Source organism: Balaenoptera ricei, chromosome 13 (genome assembly GCF_028023285.1).
Source record: "Balaenoptera ricei isolate mBalRic1 chromosome 13, mBalRic1.hap2, whole genome shotgun sequence".
NCBI classification, from domain to species: Eukaryota; Metazoa; Chordata; class Mammalia; order Artiodactyla; family Balaenopteridae; genus Balaenoptera; species Balaenoptera ricei.
In genome coordinates, this window is record NC_082651.1 from 48,397,358 (window position 1) to 48,423,741 (window position 26,384).

The window sequence follows — 26,384 nt, forward strand, 5'->3', positions numbered from 1 at the left end:
TTCTATTACTTGTCTGATTGCTGTGGCTAGGACTTCCAATATTATGTGGAATAAAAGTGGCAAGAATGGACATCCTTGTCTTGTTCCTGATCTTAAGGAAATGCTTTCAGCTTTTCACTGTTGAGTATGATGTTGGCTGTAGATTTGTCATATATGGCTTTATTATGTTGAGGTATTTTCCCATTATATCAGCTTTGTTGGTAGTTTTTCTCATAAATGTATGTTGAATTTTTTCAAAGCTTTTTCTGCATCTATTGAGATGATCATATGATTTTTATTCTTCAGTTTGTTAATGTGGTCTATCATATTGATTGATTTGCGGATATTGATCCATCCTTGCACCCTTGGGTTAAATCCCACTTGATCATATTTTATGATCCTTTTAATGTATTATTGAATTAGGTTTGTTAATATTTTGTTGAGGATTCATGCATCTATGTTCATCAGGAGTACTGGCCTGTAATTTTCTTTTTTGTCGTGTCTTTGATTTTGATATCAAGGTAATGCTGGCTTTGTAGAATGAGTTTGGTAGCATCCCTTTTGGAGTAGTTTGAGAAGGATAGGTGTTAACTCTTCTTTAGATGTTTGACAGAATTCACCTGTGAAGCCATCTGGTCCTGGACTTCTGTATGTTGGGAGTTTTTTTTTTTTTTTTAATTATTTGATTTCATTACTGGTAATCAGTCTTTTCATATTTTCTGTTTCCTCCTGTTTCAGTTTTGAGAGATTGTATGTTTCTAGAAATTTATCCATTTCTTCTGGGTTGTCCATTTTATTGGTGTATAATTGTTCGTAGTAATCTTTTATCCTTTGTATCTGTGGTGTCAGTTGAAACTTCTCTTTCATCTCCGATTTTATTTATTTGGGTCCTCTTTTTCTTGATGAGTCTGGCTACAGGTTTATCAATTTTATTTATCTTTTGAAATAACCAGCTCTTAGTTTCATTGATCTTTTCAATTGCTTTTTAAGTCTCTGTTTTATTTATTTCCACTCTGATCTTTATTATTTCTTGCCTTCTACTAAGTTTGGGTTTTGCTTTTTCTTCTTTTTCTAGTTACTTTAGGTAGAAGTTTAGATTATTTATTTGTGATTTTTCTGTTTACTGAGGTAGGCTTGTATTGCTATAAACTTCCCTCTTAGAATTGCTTTTACTGCATCTCATAGATCTTGGATTGTTATGTTTATGTTTTTATTTGTTTCTAGGTATTTCTTAAATTTCCTCTTTCATTTCTTCAGTGACCCATTGGTTGTTTAGTAGCATGTTGTTTGGACTCCACATGTTTGTGTTTTTGAATTTTTTCTTCTTGGAGTTGATTTCTAGTCACATAGCCTTGTGGTTGGAAAAGATGCTTGATATGATTTCAATCTTCTTAAATTTATTGAGACTTTTTTAAAATAAATTTATCTATTTAATTATTTTTGGCTGCATTGGGTCTTTGTTGCTGCGTGTGGGCTTTGTCTGGTTGTGATGAGTGGAGGCTACGCTTTGTTGTGGTGCAGTGGCTTCTCCTTCTGCTGAGCATGGGTTCTAGGCACGCAGGCTTCAGTAGTTGTGGCATGTGAGCTCAGTATTTGTGGCTCATGGGCTCTAGAGCACAGGCTCAGTAGTTGTGGCACACGGGCTTAGTTGCTCCATGGCATGTGGGAATCTTCCTGAGCCAGGGCTTGAAGCCGTGTCCCCTGCATTGGCAGGCAGATTCTTAACCACTGCGCCACCAGGGAAGTCCCTTTTGAGACTTATTTTGTGGCCTAGCATATGATCTGTCCTGGAGAGTGTTCCATGTGCATTTAAAAGAATGCGTGTTTTGCTGCTTTTGGATGAAATGTTCTTTACATATCTGTTAGTTCCATCTGGTCTAATGTGACATTTAAGACCATTGATTGTCTATCTGAATGACCTATCCAACCATGTAAGTGGGGTGTTAAAGTCCCCTGCTTTTATTGTATAACTTTCAGTTTTTCTCATTAATATTTGCTTTATGTATTTAGGTGCTCCTATGTTGGGTGCATATGTATTTACAAATGTTATATCTTCTTCTTGGGCTGATCCCTTGATCATTATGTAATGTCCTTCTTTGTCTCTTGTTACAGTCTTTGTGTTAAAGTCACTTTGTCTGATATAAGCATTGCTACCCAGCTTTTTTTCCTTTTTTTTTTTTTTTTTTGGTTTCCATTTGCATGGAAAACCTTTTTCCATCCCTCACTTTCAGTCTGCGTGTGGCTAGGTCTGAAGTGAGTCTCTTGTAGGCAACATATATATGGGTTTTGTTTTTATATCCATTCAGCCACTCTATGTCTTTGGATTGGAGGATTTAGTCCATTTACTTTTAAAGTAATTATTGATAGGTATGTACTTATTGCCATTTTGTTAATCGTTTTCTGGTTGTTTTTGTAGTTTTTTTTTTTCCTCCTCTTCTTTTGCTCTCTTCCCTTTTGATTTGATGACTATCTTTAGTGTTATGTTTGTTTGGGTTTTTTTAGTTTTTTTTTTTGACATGGACCATTTTTTTTTAAAGTCTCTATTGAATTTGCCACAACACCGCCTCCATTCTGTGCCTTGGCCCTACAGGCATGTGGGATTCCAGCCCCCCGACCAGGGATTGAACCTGCATCCCCCCCACTTCTTTGGAAGGTGAAGTCCCAACCACTGGACCACCAGGGAAGTCCCTAGTGTTATGTTTGGATTCCTTTCTCTTTTTTGTATGTGTATGTATTGCAGGGTTTTGGTTATCTTTGATTAGTTAGTGTGTATGTATTTGTAGTTTTTGGTTACCATGAGTTTTAAATATCACACACACACACACACACACACACACACTGATTATTTTAAGTTGATCCTCTCTTAAGTTTGAACGTATTCTAACCACCCTACATTTTTACGCCCCACCCCCACGTTTAATGCTTTTGACGTCATATTTTACATATTATTGTTTTTGTGTAACTGTTAACTACTTATTGTGGATATAGATGATTTTACTACTGTTGTCTTTCAAGCTTCCTACTAGCTTTATAAGTGGTTGATCTACTACCTTTACTATATATTTGCCTTTACCATTGAGTTTTTTTAATACTTTTCTTTTTTTAATTTAAATTTTTAATTGAAGTATAGTTGATTTACAATATTATGTCAATTTCTGCTGTTCAGCAAGGCAGTTCAGTTATACATATGTGTGTGTGTGTGTGTGTACATATACATTCTTTTAAAAATATTCTTTTCCATTATGGTTTATCATAGGATATACTTTTCATATTTCTAGTTGTGGCCTTTTCTTTTCAACTTAGAGAAGTCCCTTTAACATTTCTTGTAAAGCCAGTTTAGTGGTGCAGGACTCTTAGCTTTTAGCTTTTGCTTGTCTGTTAAACTCTTTATCTCTCCTTCAGGTTTGTGATAACCTTGCTGGGTTGAGTATTCTTGGCTGTAGGTTATTTCCTTTCATTATTTTGAGTGTATCCTGCCAATCCCTTCCGGCATGTAAAATTTCTGCTGAAAAGTCAGCTGATAGTCTTATGGGAGTTCCCTCATACACACTTAGTTGCTTTTCTCTTGCTGCTTTTAAGATTCTGTATTTATAATCTTTTTTTTTTTTTTCCATTTTCATTTTAATGTGTCTTGATGTGGACCTCTTTGGGTCATCTTGCTTGGGACTCTCTGTGCTTCCTGGACGTGGATATATGTTTCTTTCCCCAGGTTAGGGAAGTTTCCAGCTATTATTTTTTCAAACAAGCTGTCTGCCATTTTTTTCTCTCTCTTCTCCTTCTGGGACCCCTATAATGTGAATGTTAGTATGCTTAATGTTGTCCCAGAGGTCTCAAACTACTTTTTTTTATTCTTTTTTCTTTTTTCTGTTCAGCTTCTGTGATTCCCACTACTTCCTCTTCGAGACTGCTGAAGAGATCTGTATCATCTAATCTACTGTTGATTCCTTCTAGTTTCAGTTATTGTATTCTTCAGCTCTGTTTGGTTCTTTATATTTTCTAACTCTTTGTTGAAATTTTCACAGTTTTCATTCATTCTCCTCCTGAGTTTGGTGAGTATCTTTATTATTACCTTGACTTTTTAGTGGAGGTGATTGCTTATCTCCACTTGGTTTAGTTCTTTTTTTGAGGTTGTGTCTTGTTCCTTTGTTTGGAACATATACCTCCGTCTCCTCATTTTGCCCAATTCTCTGTGTTTATTTCTGTGTGTTAGGTCAGTTACATTTCCTGATCGTGGAGAAGTGGTCTTAAGTAGGATATGTCCTGTGGGGCACAGCAACATGCTCCCCTATGGTTAACAGAGCTATATCCTATAGGGGTAACCCCTATGTGGGGCTGCATGTGCCCTTCTTTGTGGGGAGGCCAACTACTGTGGGCGCACTGGTAGGCATGGCTGGCCTCCGTCCTGATTGGCTTTGAGGCTGTGCCTCATGCAGTGGCCATGGGCCTTCTGGAGGGTGGGGCTGGGTCCCCATGTGGCTATCTGTTCAGCCTCGGATGGGTTCAGGGCTGGTGCTGGCCTGCTGGTGGGCAGGGCTGGGTTCCCAGTGCTAATAGACTAGAGGGAGGATTCCAAAATGGTGCTCACCAGCACTGGTGTTATTACAGTGCAACAAGCTCCCAAAATGGCTGCTCCCATCATCTCTATTCCCTGGAGAGGTCCCAGTTGCCTCCTGCCTCTTTCAGAGGCTCTCCAACATTGTCCAGTGGGTCTGCCCCAAGCTCCTTTCAAACAACTGCCTCTGGCTTGGACTCAGAGCATGTGAGATTTTGCATGCCCCCTTTCAGAGCAGAGACTCTGTTTCCTATAGCTCTCCAGCTCTCCTGAACATAAGATCCACTAGTTTGCAAAGTCACACATGCTGGAGGCTCATCTTCCCAACACAGGACCCTGGACTGGGGAGCCTGATGTGGGGCTCAGACCCCTTGCTCCTTGGGGAGGACCTCTATAATTGTGATATTTCTCCCATTTGTGGGTCCCTGACCCAGGCGAGTGGGTCATACCTCTACCCCTCCTACCTGTCTTGCTGTAGTTCCTTCTCTATGTCTTTAGTTGTGAAAAATCTTTTCTGCTATTCTTCAGGTTCTCATTGATAGTTGCTCTGTAAATAGTTATAATTTTGGTGTGTCTGTGGGAGGAGGTGAGTTCAAGGTCTTCCTACTCCACTATCTTGGCCACCTCCACTAATGGTAAATTTTATGTTGTGTATATTTCACCACAAAAAATGGACAAGGGATCTGAACAGGCATTTCACCAAAGAAGCGATACAGATGGCTAGTAAGCATATGAAAAATTGCCCGACATCATATGTCTATAGGGAATTGCAAATTAAAACGAGGTGCCACTACACATCCTTTAGAATGGTGAAAATCCAAAATGCTGTCAAGACCAAATGCTGGCAAGGATGTGGCTAATAGGAACTCGTATTCATTGTGCATAGGAATGCAGAATAGTACAGCCACTTTGGAAGACAGTCCTGTAGTTTCTGATAGAACTGCTATCAGAATTCTTCAGGGCTAATACTATTAGCCCAGGGTTTTTTCCTTACCACACTGCACTTTCCCATATGTCCTGTGTATGGTATCTGAAAAGATAACAGTGTTGTTAGTGGTCATCTAATCTGAACTCAGAGTGGGGTTTCTTTCTGTCTTTCCTTTTTTCTTTTTGGACTCAGAGGAAGTATTAACTACTAATCTGTCTTTCGATCTTGGGTATATAGGTTTAAAATTTTCTTGCTTATTTTAAAAAACTTATTTTCTTAATTGATTTCTGTTATAAAAATAAGGATTTTTTATTTGTTTTCCCACTTCATTCTAAGTTTATGGAGATTTTACTATAATTGTATAAAATGGGATGAGTATAAGTACATAGACATTCACACGTCTCAGTGGTATTTGGTTTATTAAGCATACTTGTTACTTGTATTTAAGTTCAAGAGGCTAGTGATTTCATATTAGAAAAATTTAGAACTTATTTGGTATACTCTGATATTCTGTTTTGTTAAATATTTTAATGCTTTGAATACTCATATTGCCACACAGCATTGATCACATTATTTATTTGTCTTTTTGTTAGAGAGAGAAGATTCATGAGAGATGCAAGAAAATTTGTCCTCCTAAAGATACCTTTGACAGGACTCTCTTACATACTCATGGTATGAATATGTGCTATTTGTAGCATAGCATAAATATTAATGAACAAAATCTTAATTTGGGGACCTTGTTGACTGTCATATCTAATTTTTATTTCTAGTGAGATGTCTATAGCCTGCAATCATAATCTTTTCTAAAAGCTTTAAAGAGAAAAATCATGGATCTGATGGTAGTGTTATCCTTCAATTCAACAAATACTTATTTAATATTCAGATGCTTTGTACTTTGCTTGTTGCCTAAAAATAAATGAATAAGAAATAGTCCCTGTCCTCAAGAAGCTGATGGTTTCCTGAGCAAGGTTAAACAAACCAACACTGTGTATCAGGCAGTAAGTTCAGCATGGTAATATTGTAAAGAGTTCCTAACTTAGCCTTATAAAAACTAGAGTTGATGAGGATTGTCTGTGTTTTAAACTAACTATCAAGAAATATTTATGTGCAAAAAGACATTCCAGGAAAGGGGACAGTTTATGCAAAGCTGTAGAGTCAAGAGAGAAATTAGCATGTTCTGGGACCTGCAAGAGTTTAGTATGCTGGCTCCACTGGGAGCAAGAAATGAGGCTGCAGAAGTAGGTAGGAGTCAGATCATGAAGAGCCTTGTATATCATGCTAAGACATTTTTCTTTTCTAAAAGCAGTATAGAGTTACAAAATATTTTAAACCAGACATGATCAGAGTTATGATTATATATTTCACTGTGAAAGCAGTTGTGGGTAGCAAGTTTATAGATGATGGTAAAACTGGAGGCAAGAATACAGTAGAAGCCTATTGCAGTAATACAAGCGAGAAATTATGTGTTCCTAATAGCAGTTATACTGAGGATGGAGAGGAAATTAGGTCTTTAAGAGATGCCTCAGAAATGGAGGCACAGGTTTTGGTGGTCAGTCATTTGTTAGTAATGGAGCAAGATGATTCAAGGATGATTCCCACATTTCTTGCTTGGGCAGCTGGCTAGGTGAGAGAGGTAGTATTGGAGAAGGAAGTTTGGAGGAGATAGAGGCTGGTTTAATTGAAGTTTTGCATAGAAGGAGAAGTCTGGTATGCAACCCAGAGCTCAGGAAAGAGATCTAGGCTGGAGATACAAGTATGATAGACATTATCATAGACAGTGTGCTAGACAACAGCATGGTAGTTGAATCCAAGGACACAGGTGGGATCGCCTGGGAGGATGTGAGTAGTAAGGAGAAAAGAACTGATGATGGAACACTAGGAGGCTGTCACATTTAAGAGGGAGTAGAAAATGTACCTGTGAAGGAGACTAAAAAGAAGTAGAGAGATAGGAGAGTCAACCAAGAGAGAGTTCCACCTTAGAGATGGAAGGTAGTTAGAATTTCAAAGAAGTGCGAATAATTAGTCTGCAGTGTCAGAATACTTCAGGGATAGATCAGGTTTGCACTCTGAGAAATCTCTGTGGATTTGGCAATTTGGGAGATCTTAGGGAGAACATTTAGACTGGAGTAGTAGTTACAGAAACTTCAATACTATGTATTAAGGAGTGAGTACAAGAGTAAGAAGTGGAGACTGCCAATATGGATGTGACTTGAAGATTTGAAATGTAAGGTATTGACTAGAGGGAACAGAATCCCTCTAGTCTGCTTCTATTAGCAGTTGTGCTAGAATGTTTTTGCATGGCCTGGATTAGATGAGGCAAGAGAGATATTTGCATAATCCTGAGAGTGAGTGCTTCCTTAAATTCTGCACCTGAGGTTCTCCCTTGCCTCAGCCTACTCTAGGCCCTGGGGTTTATCTTTCTTCTTCTTCTTCTTTAATGGAAGAGAACTGAGCGTGTTTGTATGCAGAGAGGAAAGAGCTATTAAAATGTTAAAGATATGGAGAGGCAGGGTAATTGATGCGATCTCAGAGAAGAGGCAGGGGAGGATGGAGTCCGAGTACAGAAAGCTTAGTTTTGGAAAGGAGGGTACCTTGTTTGAAATCTGATTGGTGAGACAAAGATAAAGGAGGTTCATTTGCAAGAAGTTTGTAGAGGATACAAACTAAGATGTCTAAGAAGAAAAATAATATGGCATTAAAAAATTTTTTGATCATAGGAAATACTGGATGGGATGGTAGATCTTTTGAACAATAAAAATAGCATTTCTATAAGATAACACCAAGCTTTCTGTGTCCATTTAAAAAAGACTTGAATACATTTAGTTGTTTTATCGCTACTATACAATTGATTAAAATTATTTGAAACATACGTTTTATTCACTGCTTTGCCTACTCCTAGGTATACAGAAGGTGTTTGATATTTGTTGAAGAAAGAAACTTAAATGGTTATTTAATTGTGACCTAGTATAGTATTGAATCTGTCAAAATATATTTTATGGAAATAAAATGAAAACAAGTTTTAAAAAATCATATTTTCCCTTTTCCTTTTTTAAAATAGATAAATCCAGGACAGATCTGGAGCAAGTACCTAAGGTAACAAAACCTGAAAAATGAGAATACAGCTTTTTAATATTTGATCTTTAATTTTGCCTTGTAAGAAGCTTTCACTGGGCTGTTTTCTGATGCTTTGACCGCTTTGCGTCTTCTGGGACTTTCTCACTTTTCTTCTCTCTCTTTTGCATGATCAGTCTCTTCTTTATCACCAAAACCTACAAATATGTTTAAATCTTTTCACTTTAAAATATAATTTTATTGATCTTATTACCCCTCCAAGTTATTAGGGATATTTTCTTTGTATGAAAAATTTTGTAGAGATGTGTAATAGATGAGTGTTTTTTTGTTTTTCTTTTTTTTCTGGGGAAGGAGTCCATTGCATTCATCATATTCTCAAAGAAGTCTGTGATGGTTGCTCTTTAGGGTGAGAAGAGACAGAAGGATGAAAGACAGAAACAAAAAGGAAAGGGCAGTCATTTTTAAAGTTCTTTGATTCCTACAAAATAAAATTCAAACTGTGTCATTTAAGGCCCTTAATTATTCACTTCCATCATAGGCACACTCTTAACTTTTGCCTACTAATCTTTACACATTCTTTACTTCAGCCAGACTTTTTCGCTGACTCCGTGCTTTACTTGCAGTGTTCCTTTAGCCTGGAAGACTTTTCTCTTATGTCCCCATATCTAATCCTTTACAGTCTTTTGCTTAAATGACAACTTTACATGAATACATTTCCTCCAAATGAAGATCATTGGCCCCTTTGCCAAACTGCCATAGCATTTTATCTAGACCCCTGCCTTCCCTTTTAAGGCATTTGTCACTCTTTCCCTTATAAAATATTTATGTATATATTTTATCACATCCCTTGGGCTAAAGATCCTTGAGATTAGGACCTCTGGAATAATTTAGCTTTGTTTCCACCTTAGTGCCTAGCATAAGAGTAAAATCATAGATAGTCAACATTTATTGAGTTAATCAATACTTTCAGTTATACTAGAGGGACTAGAAAATATACTCATGTCCCTAGTTAGATTTCCCTATCACATTCATACTAATTTTTGGATATGGGTCATATGAATCAGTGAATGTAATAAAATATAACATAGAAATTAATTGATTAAACCACATTTCAGGCCTTATGCTATGTGCTGGAATAGAAAGATTAATAATCTATAAATCCAGTCTTATAGGAACATATGGTCTGGGGGAGATATACATATTAAGTAAAAATATTTATGAAGTATGAGATAAATAAGTATACGTGGTATACTTGTGTTTAGAGATGGGGTTAAATAAATTTTGTGAAGTATGAGATAAATAAAACTCTTAATGCCATTCTAAGAGAGTTTGGTCTGTCAGTCATGGGAATTCATTGAGAGATTTAAAAAGAGAAGTTAATTCAGTTATAATTGCATTTTAAAGATACATAGAGGATAGATTAGGGAAGGACATCAGTAAGTAGCCATTTACTATAATCCAGAGATAATGAGGAGCTGTAGAAATACTGTGGAGATAGAGTAGAGAGGAGAGTCAAGTGATAATAAGGAAATATTAAGGGTAGTACTTGGTGCCCAGATGGATGTGGTATACAAGGGAAAGGAGCAGTCTCTTCATAAAATTGAATTGTTTTGGTTTTAAAATTCAGTGTATGTCTAATCTAAAAAAGTTTGAAAGAATTTTGAGCAAGAGAAAATAGAAATATAAGTATAGAGATACTGATATTTGACATTTTTAAAAAACCACTATCAGTGGGAAATAATACAGAAATTTTAGGGTAAGTATGATATCTCCCTTTCATATGTGCCCAGTGGGACTGCATTCGTGAGTTTGACCAAGTAGTGATGGAATGACCATCTCTATTGGTAAAGGCAAAAAAACATTTTTCTATCTTTCATGAGCATTTTTAGCTGGATGAAACATTATTTATATATTTTTCTTCTACAGATTTTTGTATAAATAACTCAACTTGTTATCACTTGCTTTTTCTGTATATGCCTGACATTCAAGTTAATTATTGTTTAATGGTCTTATGATGTTAGAAGGGATAATGGATGTAAAGAAAATGTTTATCTAATTGAGGGAAATGCATTTTTTTAATAGATTTTTATGAAACCAGATTTTGCCTTGGACGATTCCTTAACTTTTAATTCAGTTTTACCATGGTCTCATTTTAATACTGCTGGTGGAAAAGGAAATCGTGATGCAGCTTCCTCAAAGTTGCTACAAGAAAAGGTAGTTTCTTTTTTACTTTTCCCATGTAGAAAACTATTTTAATTAAGTGGTACTGTTGGTGTGAGTTCAGAGTTAGTTATTTAGTAGGCACTAATTCCTTTAATTTCATCTTTATTGTTACTGATAATTAGAACCCTTCAGATCTTAACTGATAAAGTAATAGCACTTTGTTTCAATGCAATACAAGTTGTGCTGTTGAAAAAGGAAAAGGTTATTGTTTGAGTGCTTCTTATCTGAAACAGCAGTTGATAGCAATCTCAATTGAAAGGATGTATTAGATAACACAATTAATTGTTTTACATTTATTCCAAACAGTATATTGGCTAATTTTATATTCTTTATGATTTAAAGCACAGAAAATTAACTTTTCCTGAGGTACTATTTTTCTTCGTTTATACATAGTAATGATGATTATTTTGAAGCAAAAATATCATAGTTAAAAAATGCAGTGTACCTTTAGCTTTGCAAAGCTTTGCAAAGCTTTGCAAAGCTTTGCAAAGCGTAGCCTTTTGCGTGTTATTAGTCAGCAGTTTTTCAAAATTTTACAATGTTCTATATTTCAGAAGTCAATATCTTGAAAGTCATTTAAAATGTAAAACTTTAAACATAACTCACAGATCAAGAATCTTTTAAAACTGAAACAGGAAGTAAAGACCTTTGATCTCTGTTCTTTCTTAGCACTCAGTTTAGAGCTTTTCTAAAACTGACTGTGGTTCCTAAACTGAGATGAAAGCATTTCATTTTAGTCTGGTGACAGCTCTTGGCAGTCTGAAAGCTTGCCTCAGGTAGACTATTCAATAAGTTGGGTCCAGTCCTTCTCAGCAACTGAAGAAGGGCTACTTAGGGTGGAGAGGAGAAGAAATGTCGGGAAAGAATTGTGAGTATTCCGTTTCTCACAGTTGAAAATGAAAATGAATTCACTTTTATTTTTTTTGGCAACATTTTCATCTATAAAGGTTTTCCTTGAGTAAGAATAAATTCACAAATCTTATGAAAACAATGGATATATAGACACAGGCTCACTCCCAGACTACTTTTTCACATTCCAAGTATATCCCCTGGTAGAATAATACCTTAAAAGAGAAAAACAACAAAAGCCAATAAAAATTTCATCAATCTATACAGATACTTTTAGGAATACTTTAAAAATTGTTCCCTTTATAGAATTTTAATAGGAAATGAATTATGAAAATATTATGCTTTTGAAAAGAATAGATCAAGGAGTATTGATAAATTGCAGAAATCTTTGAAATTCAAATGAAACAATTTTCTCATGCTAAATGTTTAAAGTGACTAAAGTAATGGAAATTTTTTTTTTTTTGGTAAGTTGCAGAATCAGCTTTATTACATTTACATTTTGTCTCCTCATTCTGCTCTGTTCTTAGAAAAGGAATGGAAGACAGGATTCCAAGACAGGATTCAAACTCACTGTATGATTGACAGCACCCGTTTTATCTTGCTAGCTTTAAAGAGGGGATGCTACAACCAGGATTAGAGAAATTTTTGTCCTATTGTAGTACTGCTACCCAAAGTGCTGGTCTGCGATGAGATAACGAGTTTGCTCTAGAACGTAAATCATTTCACTGCTTCCTTCATTAAGAAAGTCTTTCTATGAAAAAGCAATACCATGGGCTTAGTGATGTAGTTGATTTAATTTCCAGCAGAGTTCCTCATTTCATCATGGACCTGTTAAACAGTTCACAAACTGGCAGCAGCATATAAACTGCATTCTGAGTACCGCTGTCCTACAGGAGTTACTTTTTCTCCATTTTCTGAAGATTGAGTCTACTTTAGCTTGTGATGTACCTAAGTACCTTCACCCCCATATTGCTTTTTAGGTAAATAAATGAACAGCTGTTGAAGGTAAAAAGAACAACAGCAAAAGAGTATAAATGCAACAGATTTAAACTACAGAAGAATGTCTTGTTTGTAATCTATTATATATTATAATAGATTATTGAAGGAGACGTATTGAAGATATGCATGATCCTGCATGGTTTTAATGAGACAGGATTGGTGACCAAATAATCCTCTAATTTTATGAGTCCTAAATGTTGAAAGCCCATTAACCCTTTAACACTACAAATTCTCCTGAGATGTTCAGAGATAATTCTTAAAGTTTGAGCTATAGGTTGAAGAATCTAGAAGTAAAAAAGTGGGGGAGAAATGGAAAAATAATATAGCCAAAAAAGGCATATGCAGTTATGAAGGAAGAAAAGACAACTCAAGTTTTAGAAGTCCATATTTGAAATTAGAAAGCATTCTTAATACATGTTACTCCAGGAATTAATTTTGGTAGTATTACAAATAAGATATATATGAACTAATTGTTTCAGTCAACTGTTTAAGAGGAAACCACATTGGAAATAAACTGAGTTTTACAAATTGATAAAAGAATAATTATTGAAATGTGAAATTAACAGCCTAAAAAAAAAGATCCAGGTGAATTCTAGTATTCTCTGTAATTTGTGGCTGGATCACCAATCTGTCTTTCATGAATTCTCTAACGTTTTGAGGCAGCATGGTACAGTAGAAAGAACTTCAGTTTTTGAGTTAGACAAACCTGGGTTCAAATTTCAGTTTTCCTACTTACTAATCATATGACTTTATTCAAGTTATTTAATGTTTCTGAGCCTCATTGTCCTCATCTGTAAAATAAAATAATAATAATACCTGTATTCCAAGATTGTTAAAATTAGAAGATGGTGTATATAAAATACCAGTGCCTGGTACATAGAAAGTCAGTAAATGGTAACTATAATCGTCTTTCAGTCAGATAAATGATACATGATATTGGTGATGGCAATGATGTGTGGAGGTTAAGGAAATCAATCATTCTCTCTCAGATCTTGGAACTTCTAAAACTAGATTATAATCTGAGATGACTGTGGGCTACTTTTACTTTCTAGAAAGTAGTTGGTGTTTGGAGGGCAGTAATGGCAGGAGCAGAGGAAGAAGGTAAATCACCTTCTATGCTTTTGTCTTACATTTATTAACTTTGGGCTCTACCTTTCATCTCCCTTCTATTTTGTATGCCTAGTATCAAGCATCACATTATCAAACAGTTCACACAATGGGATTTAAAATACATGTAGAAATATTGTATCATTTTCAGAAAGTATTTGGATAGTTAAGGTATACTTATAATATGCTGTGATTTTTTTTTTTCTTTTCCTTTCCTCTTAAGCTGAGCCATTATCTGGATATTGTGGAAGTAAACATTGCTCACCAGATCTCTCTACGTTCAGAAGCATTTTTTCATGCAATGACCTCTCAACACGAATTGCAGGACTACCTCAAGAAAACTTCCCAGGCTGTAAAAATGCTTCGAGATAAAATTGCACAGATTGATAAAGTAATGTGTGAAGGATCACTACACATTTTAAGACTGGCACTTACCAGAAATAATTGTGTTAAAGTATACAATAAACTGAAATTAATGGCCACTGTACACCAGACTCAGCCTACAGTACAGGTGTTGTTATCTACTTCTGAATTTGTCGGAGCATTGGACTTAATAGCAACAACGCAAGAGGTTCTACAGCAGGAACTTCAGGGCATTCACAGCTTCCGGTATGTCCATTAAGTAAGCCATTAGAAATAATGTTAGAAATTTCTAAAGGATAAATTTTAGTGTGTAATATTAGCTGAAAATAAATGAATGTGTTTAGAGTTACAAGGGTATTTTTTTCTTCCAGATTGATCTGGTTAATAATGTTATCATTCTGATATTTTAGTCTTACTAAAACAAACAAAAATCATAAGGACCAATATTTACAGAGACATTTGGATAAAGAAGTAAAATTAAATTTTCTAGTAGATGAAATCAACGAAGGGCCAGTCATAGCTTTGAAAATTATATTTTGAAAATGTTGAAGTAGTTTTGTGTCAAGATAATAGATAAAGGTGGAAAAAGGAATACCAGTATAGCTGAAATTAAGTTCATTTTAAAAGCCATTGAATAAGTTTTAAATTAGGTAATTATTAAAATTCATTTCTCATTTGCAGTCTATCACATTGCAAAAAATTCCACACGATGATGGAAAAGACCCAATTTCTTCTAAGTTTTTATTTTGAAAATACCTTTAAGATTAGGGTTTTAGTTATTTTATGTGAGATCATGTCATATGTTTAATTTACAGATTACACCAATTGTAAGCCGTCAAAATTTCATTCAGTTAAGCAGGCTTTCAGTGTCCTTGTTGAAGTTCCTATCTGCTGGGAAACCTTATACTACTGAGTGACTACAAAGAAGTTTTATGGAAGACATGCTCTGTAACTTAATATATTCTGGAAAGGTTATCTTCAATATAAGTTTATTTTAATTGAATTATAAGTTCTTATTGACTAAGGATATGTAATTGGAATATTTATTTAGAAAGCACTTTTAAAAAGTTGGCCCAATTTTAATTATGCAAATGAATGATTGATTCATTTATTCAAGAAATGGTTATTGATTACATGACAGACACCAGGCAGAATACTGGGAATATAGCCATGAACAAAGCAGAGATGCTCTCTGCTCTGTTTCTACAATTTATTTGGTAGGAGGGAGACAAATTACTGCGTAGTTATTATACAGTACAGTACAGCATGATGATGAATGCACAGATTGCTGTGGAGCCTAACCTTACGGGAAGAACCTTATCCAGACTTAGATGCTTACAGAAAATGTTTGGATCACAAACCTCTTTGAGAATCTATTGAAAGCTGTGGATGGACCTTCTTTCCATAAAAATATACCTGTACATAAAATTTTGCAATCAGTTTTGGGTGGTTTGTAGTCCTTTGAAGCCTACTTTGGATTTCTCAGCGTGGGAACCCAGGGTGACTAAATGATTTTTAGTTTCCCCTTTACCTCTGAAATTTTAAATATTTCTCTTTTTTGAATGTGTGTATGGCATATATTTTTAAAATAATATTAATTTTGTCAGTATTTTAGCAAAATGGACTTCTGTAATGACAGAAGCTGTGTTTTTTCTTGTCACCACTATATAATACGAACTTGATGAATATTGAGAGCTGATTCTGCAAAGTAGAGTGCTTTATCCTCTGAATAGAGTAATAGAAACAAAGATTAAATGCTTGCCTGCTAAACACAAATTCTGAAACTGTTCTCATTTTTACTCCAAAAGTCATGCAGTTTATTTCATTTCATTTTCCTGACTCATAAGTTTATGCCCAATAATACTGATGAAAAGTTTAGTTCTCCAAAGCTATCTGGAAAATATTTAAGAACAGGGTTGGATATTTATTCCCAGTAGATTATGATTTATCAGAAGGCACAATGAAAATTTTATAATCTTGTAATTATCTTGAGCTCAAGAAAGAGTTTACCTTTATTTTCATCCTCACTTTTTTTGTTTGTACCTTAACTCAAAAGACAAAATATTTTTCATAAAAAAGTGTATATGGTTTTTTAAAAGACTTTCAAATATTCTGATTATCTATGTTTTACTCAAATATCTACTATTATTTTTTTAGAACCTGCACATTTGTAAAGAGTGTTTATTCTTCATATAAAATATAATATATATGAAAATATATTTGAACCTTGATACCTTGCAGGTTTCATATAGAAAAGATTCAGTTACCTTGAAATTCAGGGATATAATGTTGTTATTTGCTGTTTCTTACTGTAAAGGTTTATGTAGAAACTTCAGTTTTCACCACTGTTATTTTTTTTTCTTTATTACTTACTACCACCGTTACTCTACTACTACCACCACTACAAAACCTAAGAACATTTTTTGAATACTTTGGTATTCTGTACCAGTGCTAAGAATATTGCATATATTATTTGATCCCCCTCCCCACTCCAAAAAAACCCCTCTATGAGATAGATAGTTTTATCCCATTTTAATAGATAAGGAAACTGGAGCATTGAAAATCTTAGATAACTTGCTCCAAGTCATACAGGAAGTTATAAAACAGTAGAGTCAAGATTCAACCCAGATCTCATCGGACCCAAGAGTTATGTATACTTTTTAATATATTTGATTGAGGTTTTGTAGGACCTCAAATAGATCACTCTGAACGTCAGTACTAATTTTCTAGTGCAATAGATGTTAAACTGTGGGCAACTGAGTTAGAGGTTTGCTGAGCTAGGAATCTACCATAGTAATAGATTTTAGGTTAAAAATTAATGAAACTAGTTTTTCTAGTGGTACGCTTCCTTCTTCTTCTTTTTGAAAGAAAATGTGGAAAACATTCAGAGTTAATTATAGGTTCCAGCTTATTATGATTTCATTGATCAGAGGCCACCTTGGGATTCCACTTAAGGGATTTTTATTATTGGAAGTATTAAAAGGTATTTAACATCTTCTTTGCTCCTATATAATCTCCCATAATTTAGATCTTGAAAACATTATGATATGAAAACATCCACATTGTGTGCTCTGAGGTGAAGCCAAAACAACAGATTTTCTGCTATTTGATGAAACTAGTATTACTGTAGGGTTTATTGATATGTAAGTTTCTGTGATAAAAGCAACACAAAGGTCATTGTAGTGAACCCACAGCTTAGTAGAAGATCTGAATTCATGTACAAATTGAGGCATATTAAAGTAGAAAGTATTAGAATTGCTCCAATTTGTTTAGCTGGATATATGAGCCTATGTACTTTTTCAGAAAGTGATTTTTAGTTATTTGTCTGTCATTTCAGCAGATTTCTTTCACCACTGTAAAGTATTATATGTGATTATTAGGATACATACTTTTAAAATGAACTGTTAGCAGATTTATCTATTAAATATTTTTGGTAAGGTTAATAATAATATACAGGCCAGTATAATTGCATCTATTGTTAAAGTAGTCAAAAATATTTTAAAAACAGAGCAAGGATGAATAGGTAAATCCTATAAAACACTAATTCTAGAAATTTTATTTAGGGATTTGCTTAGACAAATCTTTTTATATATGTTATCATATACCTGTGAGTACATAATAAATACTATTTGATGTTAGTATTGAGATTCATATCTGCTCTTCTTTATTATATTTGTCACACTTTAAAATTACTTAAGATGCGTAAAAATGAAGCTACTCAGTTATTTTTGACAATATCTGAGGTTAAATAGAACCTCACATTTAAGTTATTAGGCTGAAATGATAGAGTTTTATTACTCTGATGCCCAAACATCAGTAGATACAGTCCTATGGACTTCCTACCATAATTCTTTGTTGGGATTTGCTGAAGACTATTTGTACCTGAAGGTAACACAGACTTGGGTATTAACCTCTAGTCTGCATTTAAAAGGAATTTTTGATCTTTATAAAAATCAATTAACTGAGAACAAAGCAATGTTAAACTTATGTGTGGATTCATATCCTACCCTATTACTGCTTTTTAAAACTTACTGAAAACTGAAACATACAAAAAAAATAGAGGAAATATTATGAAGAGAGTTATATGAAGTTGGATAAATTGCATATCACCTGTGAGTTATCAACTCATAGCCAACTTGGTTTTCTCTATATGCCTCCCCCTACTCCTGGATTATTTTGAAACAAATCCAAAACATCATTTCATTTCATCCATAAGTATTTCATTATGTATCTCTGAAAGATAAGGATCTTTAAAAACATAACTCGAATATCATTCATAGTTTCAAGTAGCTAGTCAGTGCTCAGATTTTCCTATTTCTCTCAAAATTCTTTTCACAGTGTATTTGTTGAAACAGGATCCAAATAACAACAACTGTATATTACAATTGGTTGATATATTTCAAATGTCTTTTGAGATATAGTTCTCCATTCTTCTCATTTTCTCCCTTTCAAAATATTCATTGAAGAAATTGAGTTGTCTTTGTAGTGCTTCTCACAGTCTGGATTTTGCCAACTGCATCCCCATGTTTAGTGTGTTTTCCTTTTGCTTGTATTTTTTATAAACTGGTAGTTAGATTTAAAGCCTTGATCAGAATTAAGTTTTTCTTCTTGGTAAGAGTACCTAATAGGTGTATTTCAGCCAAGAGGCATATATCTGGTTGTCTCTCTTTTCATGAAATTAGCAGCCATTTGGTGATCATTGCCTAGATTTATCATCTCATTATGGGTTGAAAATCATGATATTCTAATTCTAAACTTCCTTATTCATTTATTAATGGAATATTTCTATAAAGCCATATTTCTCCATAACAATTATTTGATAATTTTGAAGGACAGTTCTTACAAGGATAGGCAAGATAAAGTCTAGGTTCTTTTCCTTTATTTAGCAGTTTTTAAAATAATGAATTGAAAAATGTAGCATCTTCCAAATGTTTTATAAGCACATGGATTTATATATATTTGAAGTATTAAGTTTTTTTTTTAATCGATGTTCATATTGTCCTATCTTTTGTAGGAACCTCCTCAAGTCCTTTTGATTCTATGAGTAGTCATTAATGGTTTTCTTCATGTTATGACAGGATATTCATATTATACATTTTCTGCTCCATATTTGTAAACTGCCATTTCTCTAAGGAGCCCTAGTTTCTTTTAGTAGGAAATGGTATTTAGAAATTACAATCTAGGTTTCAGAGGTGTTCCTTGCTACTGATTGGTCATGATCTCTAGGCCTTTTTAGTGGGCAGAGCTAGAAAATAATTTTCCCTCTTTTTCTTAAGGTATATACCTTGTGGTATGAATGGATAAATTACTGTGTTTTAAAGTCACTTGAAATAATTCCTCTTTGTGTAGATTTGCCTGTACTTTGATACATAGTTAAGTTCATTTGTTTCATTTGCTTTTGATATTCAAGGATTGCTGTTTTTAAATGTAATATTGTTTTACAACTATGTTAAGTAGTTACATCGTTCCAAAGTCAAATCTATAAAACAAAAGATATTCAGAGAAATTTAACTTCTATCTTGGTTCTCTTCCTCTGTACCTACTCCTATAAGTCATTTAAAAAAGTTTTAGTTTATGTTTATTTATCCATCTGTCTGTCCCTCATCTTAGATAAGCATTAGCATACTGTACATACTTTTCTCCACCTTGCGGTTTTTACCTTACAGTATATACCCTGTAGATCATGCTACAGTATGCATTCTCAATGGGGGATATCACCCAACGGGGGGAAAAGTTTGTTCTTGAAGGGTGAAAAAAATTCTTGGATTTTACAATGGTTTGTGGCCCTCCAAAGGCCACGGTACAGTATATCTGTGATATTAAAACTTCATGGGGAGTGATTAGGAATAAAAATGTCTGAAAAGACTTTGTAGGGGAGTAGTAGTTGAGAAACTGCTCTGTAGCAGTATATAGTATATTAATTGGTATTCCTCGATTCTTTTAAAAGTGTATAGGGTCTGTTATGATATATTTAACTAGTCTTCTATTGGTCAGCATTTGGGTTGTTTCCATTCCTTTGCAATTACCAACAGTGCTGCAATGAATGTATGTTCTTTTGTCATTTACCAGTGTATCTTTGAGATGGATTCTGAGAAGTGAGATTCCTAGGTCAAAGGCTAATTGCCTATGTAATTTCGCAAGACACTGCCAAATTCCTTTTATGGCAGTGTTTCAGTTTGTAAGAGTGGATATGTTATAAATTAGTTTATTGTGAGATGTTGTCACCATTTATGAGAACCTTATTAGACTTCTAATTAGCTGTGAGAAATATAATTTTCATATTGCAAAAAGCAAATTTATGTTATTTCACTTATCAGATTTTTTCTAAAAGTATCACTGCACTACTTACCATATTGTTGTTGTTCATAAGGAAGAACAACGGATCTGTCTAAAAGGTCACATGCTTTAATTTTTTTCAATGTGCTATATCTGGTCATAGTAAAGACAGTTGCTAACATTAAGGGCTTGTTTTTCAAGTAAATGTAGCATAAACTTTTAAAATGTTTTTATAATTAATTATAAATGTTTACACTTAAGATAAATTTCACTTAATTTTTGAAATGCCTTGGACCAACTAGATTACCTAGGTTTCTTCAACCCATTGTTTTTATGAAACTATTAGATTGTGTGGCAAAAATCCCTTTGGATATGACGGTATTCATCCTTAGTGCCCTTCAGAGCAGGGATTAACTACCTGGGACCATTCTTGTCACTTGGACAGTACTTGCTTTTTCTAAGGAAAAGTTTCCAAATCTCTTTAGTAATACTTGCCCTCACCACCCCCACAACTCTGCCAAAGTTAGAGTCCTGCTCACTTTCACCCTAGCCAGGATCTGCAGGTGCTGAAGAGGTGGACTAAAAAGAAACATCATGCTTCATGAGAAGAAGTTCCATGGATAGATTATAGCTCAGATAGCTCAGTGACTTTAGATCTTCACTCGTGTGTTCTAATGACTTTAATGGCCTGAGGGATATTGCACAGTAACTCAAACTGATCCTGACAGAGGTTGAGCTGAGTCAGTCTCTGCTATAGTCCTTCAGATATTTATAGGTACCCAGAACAGGGCCTGGTGCATGCTAAGCGCTTGTATTTATTGCATACATGAATGGCTGGGGAGCTACTGACATTTATATTCAGTAAGTGGTTAATGAGGAAAGGACTTAGAATATCTGAATATTTTGTCTGTGAAAAGCAGACTAAAAAGCAGTCATGAAGTTTTCTAGAACCAAGTTTCCTATAGTATATTTAACTGTTTGGAGGTTAAAGATATACAGAGAAAAATAGAATTTGGGAGATGACGTGAAACTGTCACAGTTATTTTTGTTAAGTTAAAAGACTCCATTTTACTAAAACATCACCTTGTTGCACAAGTACTGTCAGCTAGAAAAGTTTTGCTGACGGGTTCCCTTGATCGTGGAGTAAATCTGGGTTTTTAATAAATGTAGGTAACATTTCCCTTTTCCTTTGTAGGCATTTGGGATCACAGCTTTGTGAATTAGAAAAACTGATAGATAAAATGATGATTGCAGAATTTTCTACTTATTCTCACAGTGACTTAAATAGACCATTGGAAGATGACTGTCAAATTTTAGAAGAGGTATGTCTTTTGAACTATAGAATGAAATTGATGTCATTGCTTAGTGTTATTTCCTAACAGCCTTAGTTTAGAACACATTCTCCTCAAGTTATAGTGAGCAAAATTATCTTCAATATCAAGCCTGTGATACCTATGAAATCTTTCACTAACTGTGTGACTCTAGGAAGCACATAATTGTTTATTATCCTGTGAAATTAGAGAATAAATAATTTTATAGCTTAATTAGAAATGGGAGTTAAAATGAAGTCTTTATATGGCTTACTACCCAAGTTCCAAATATAGATATAGGATGTAGATATAGGATGAATTAACTTATATCCATGTATATGCATGTATTGGAGTGTGTCTTTTATAAAAAGTGATCATTATTATATGGTAACTTATCAGTCAGTCAACATTCACTGAGCACCTATTATGAACATGTTTTATGCATATGCATATACAAATATATCATATTTGGTAACTTATCTTGTAACTTCTCAATGCTGATTATTGCCAAGAACTTGTAAAGAATCCAAAAAGCCCTGATAGCAGCCTAAGTAGTTAAAGAGATTTTTGTAAATGTTAGCAGTTAATGCTCCACATATAATCCAGGTCATCATTCCAGTCTTCTAGACCACTAATTAGAAAGCACCAGGCTCATAGAGTATTTATTGGTCATCAGGGTTTGAGAAGAATACTTTCTAGCTACTTACTGAAAGTAGACCAAAATATACTCATATTGTTTTGTCCCCAAACCAGCTTCATTTGATCCACTATAGTAGGTTAGGATTTACCTGTTTTAGAATAATGACTCCAAAAATCTGATGACAAGATTGCTATGGAAAGGGGTTTTTAAGGCTTTTAGAAAATACCATAAGGAGGATAGAGATTTGAGGGTCAAACAATAAAACCCTTGACGTTGATTATTTTTACCTCTAAGTGAGATTATTTTGTATTTGAATTTTGACATTGTATACCCTTCTTTTATTTTCACAGGAAAGACTAGTATCTCTTGTATTTGGACTTTTAAAACAAAGAAAACTTAACTTTTTAGAAATATATAGTGAAGAAATGATTATTACAGCAAAGAATATCATTAAACAGGTAATTATACTTTTTTATTTGGTACATTTTGGTCTAGAATCTTTGTGAAGTTTATTTTTACATGATCCTGTAATAATACATGCAGTATCATAGTAATATTTTCTCATTTATTAAAAAATTTTAAATATAGAAAAATAGAAGAAAGAAAAACATAGCCGTACCAGTCAAAAAGATTATCACTTTAAGAATATTTCTAAGCATAAGTTGTTACTGGTGTTTTTCATTGGTGCTCTCATACTGTATATATAATTTTGAATTGTATATATATTTCCGTTTGAATCATAACATAAGTATTTGCTCATAAGCCTTCAGAAATATCACTTTTAATGGTTGTATAAAATTCCATCAACATTATGTTAGTTAAACCTGTTTAACCTTTCCTCTGTGTTAAATATTTAGGTCATTTTCATTTCGGTACTATAAAGAGCACTGTGACAAACATCTTTGGTATGCTTTGGTATAAAGTCTTGTTTGTTTGGTTTCTCATATTTAAGACTATTTTTCTTATAACTGTTTCCTGAAGTGGAACCATTGGTCAGAGAGTGAAAAGTATTTTTAAATTGTTTGATACATAGAGCTGAATTGCTTTTTTTCTAAAAAGATTTTACCAATAGTATATACTTTCACCAGTGTTTCTTCTTACTCTGATCTCTAAGAAATTATAATTGTAAACTAAAATCTATTTTTTTTTTAGTCTTCCCTGATTTTTTTCCCAAGCTAATTGGTATTTATTACAAGACAATTGGCATAAAGTGATAAAGTGGAATTGTCAGACATTTTACATCTGCATTACTTTTAGAAATTAAAAGAAAAAGCTTACCACCTACAATGCTATCAAAGTTTCAGTGTTTGTCATCTACTCATTAGAAAGTAGATATATACATTTTAAGGTTATTTCAGTTTTAAAGATGTGAAATTCAAGTTGCTGCTATATTTCATGAGATACAATTTTTTTCCATAAGCAGTTTTTTTTTTTTTACATCTTTATTGGAGGACAATTGCTTTACAATGTTGTGTTAGTTTCCGCTGTACAACAAAGTAAATCAGCTATATGTATACACTTCCCTGATTTTTGTTTTGACTTTTTCTATTCAGATAAATCTCATTCTCTGAACTTTAGTTTTTCTGTATATGAAAAAGAACAATTTTGAATGAATTTCTTAGGCTTAATTGATCATCATCATTAGGTTGAATGTACATTTCATAGTTTTTAATGTTTAAATAAAACAAGCAAGAAAAAGGTTACAATCACCCCATCTTTTACCTCTTTCAAACACTGACTAAAACACCATATTTTAAAATTATCACTACCACTTCCAAAAATTGTTGATAACTAGCACTAAATATACATGTATATTATAGCTTAGCTATTCTACTTCTAGGTAGTTTACCCAACAGAAATTCATACCTAGGCTCACCAAAGACAGCACAAGCATTCCATGGCAGCATATTTGTAATAAAAAAACCGGAAAAACTGAAATTTTATCATCAGTAAAAAAGATAAATAGAATTATAGCATATTTACATCATTGAATACTATACAGCAATGAGAATGAATAAACTACATGGAACAACATGGATATTCACATACATAAGGTGGAGCCAAAGAAACCAGACACGGAAGAGTACACACTGTATGATTCCACTTACGTAAAATTCAAACACGGGCAAAATTAATCTGTGGTGTTAGAAATCAGGATAGTAATGTCTTTTGGGAGGAAGTAGTGACCAGGAGGGGAGCAGGAGGGGCTTACTGGTAATATTCAATTTCATAATCTGAGTTCTGGTTAAATAGGTGCACTCCATTTGTAAAAAAAATATTGAGCTATAAACATAATTTGTACAGTTTTCTGTATGTATATTATACTTTTAAACAGTTTTTAAAAACTGCTGTTTTAATTCCTAGACTTCTAAAGTCTGAGCATTTATTTTTTAAAACCTTAAACTGTTGCACGTGTTGCAAGGAAGTGTGACCTCCAAAATGAATTTCTTTTGGAATTTTAGTATGGGGCTTATACCATGTCCTAAGTATTATAGTTCTATGGGGGTTTTGCGTGTGTGTGTGTATGTGTTTGTGTGTGTTGTGTGTGTATTTGTGTGTGAACAGTTTTAAATAGTAGGAAATTGTGATTAATACAGTTCAAGCATACCCTGGAATAATTATTTAATAGGGTAAAGGTAATGCTGCAGTTTTTTAAACACCTTGAGGTGTAAGAGACAGGAGAAGTTTGGTCAAATAATTATAGTCATTGAGGCCCTTATTAATATACAAATTAACATGTAGTACTTACAGTTCTAAAGACGTTAATCAAATTTTTTTTCTTAAATTTTGCAGTGTGTGATTAATAAAGTTTCACAAATAGAAGACATAGACACAGATGTTGTTTTGAAGTAAGTATAAATATTAAGTTGGGGTTACCAGTCAGGGAAAAGATAACGCATTAGAATAATCTAAGGAGGATTTAGTTCAGGAATTATTTGCTAAAGTGTGGGCAGAGTGTAGGAAAATCACAAGTGATAGTGTAGTACCTTTAAGGGACAAAGAAAGGGAGCAGTTAATGGAATTCAGAAGGAGAAGAAGATGTAAGTAGCTGAAAAAAAAAAGTCTTGTAGTAGTTTGAAGTGGTCTTCAGTGGAGGGAGGCAGTCATCCTGAGGTAACCCCTCAGGGATGGAGACGGACTATTAACACCTTTCCTCCTTTCAGTCTTTTGTAAGGGCTCCTCACTGGCCAAGCCCAGCAGGTCAGCCTCCCAGGGCAGAGAGAGGGTGGAGAGGATACAACGTCATATGGAGGGTGGAAATTGAAGAGGAATAGCACTGTTAAATTTAAATTATTTAGCTATATAATTAAAACCCAGTTAGCTTTGAGAAGTTTGAGTACATGATTTTGAATTGTCCATGTCTGTAATTTTTTGTTTTCCCCTTGAAATAACTATTCTTATTTTAAGGAGAATAGTGATAAATATTTTATGACTATGAATTTCTTGTTCATATAGGTATCTAAACTTTATTAACTGGTCTAAGATACGAATAGTAATATGGACAACTGTAAAACTTCTCTGGGCCAAACTCATAGAATGAGGATTGTGGAGTTTTAATTTCCACACTATTACCTAGTGAAAGCTCAGTTTCAGAATTAGTTGAAGCAATCCTAATAAGGCAGGGATCACTAGTAGTTGGAAAAATTAAGTTACTGGACCTTTGCTAAAAGCCCTATATACATGGAGAGTCAGTTATTTTTAATATTTTTCTTCCCTAGGGAATTTTCTCAACTTAGAGAACATCCTATATCGCAAGTGTATAGGAGTATCTTTTGAGAATAAAGTCCTAGGTGTAGCAGCATTAATTAAAAATTTGGAGTAATAAGTCATTGTAGTACTCTAAAATATCTTTATGGAATTCTATTTTTTATTAATTTTTAATCTTAAAGTTGATTGATGTCAGTTATAAAAATATTGGCTGTACTATTATGTATTGTAATATTTAGTATATATATAATATATATGTAGCTAATATAATATTGGCTAATACTTACATAGCACTGTGCATTGTTCTGAGTACTTCGTATTAACTCAGTTTATATTTACAGCTACCATATAAGGTAGGTTCTACCCATTTAAAATGAG

General features: G+C 33.8%; 1 protein-coding gene across 3 annotated transcripts in view; it reads left to right on the forward strand.

Moving 5' to 3' along the window:
• The window catches only part of VPS54 (VPS54 subunit of GARP complex), a 94,618-nt gene that overhangs the window by 28,247 nt on the left and 39,987 nt on the right, over window positions 1-26,384 (forward strand). For all 3 annotated transcript variants that reach the window (XR_009506544.1, XM_059943224.1, XM_059943225.1), the window contains exons 4-10: window positions 6,053-6,131; window positions 8,518-8,552; window positions 10,614-10,745; window positions 13,933-14,318; window positions 21,544-21,670; window positions 22,649-22,756; window positions 25,092-25,147. Coding sequence is in view for 2 of the 3 variants with exons in the window: in XM_059943224.1 (XP_059799207.1) it covers window positions 6,053-6,131; window positions 8,518-8,552; window positions 10,614-10,745; window positions 13,933-14,318; window positions 21,544-21,670; window positions 22,649-22,756; window positions 25,092-25,147 (923 nt within the window). In the remaining variant the exon portion in view is untranslated. The remainder of the gene's footprint in view (window positions 1-6,052; window positions 6,132-8,517; window positions 8,553-10,613; window positions 10,746-13,932; window positions 14,319-21,543; window positions 21,671-22,648; window positions 22,757-25,091; window positions 25,148-26,384) is intronic.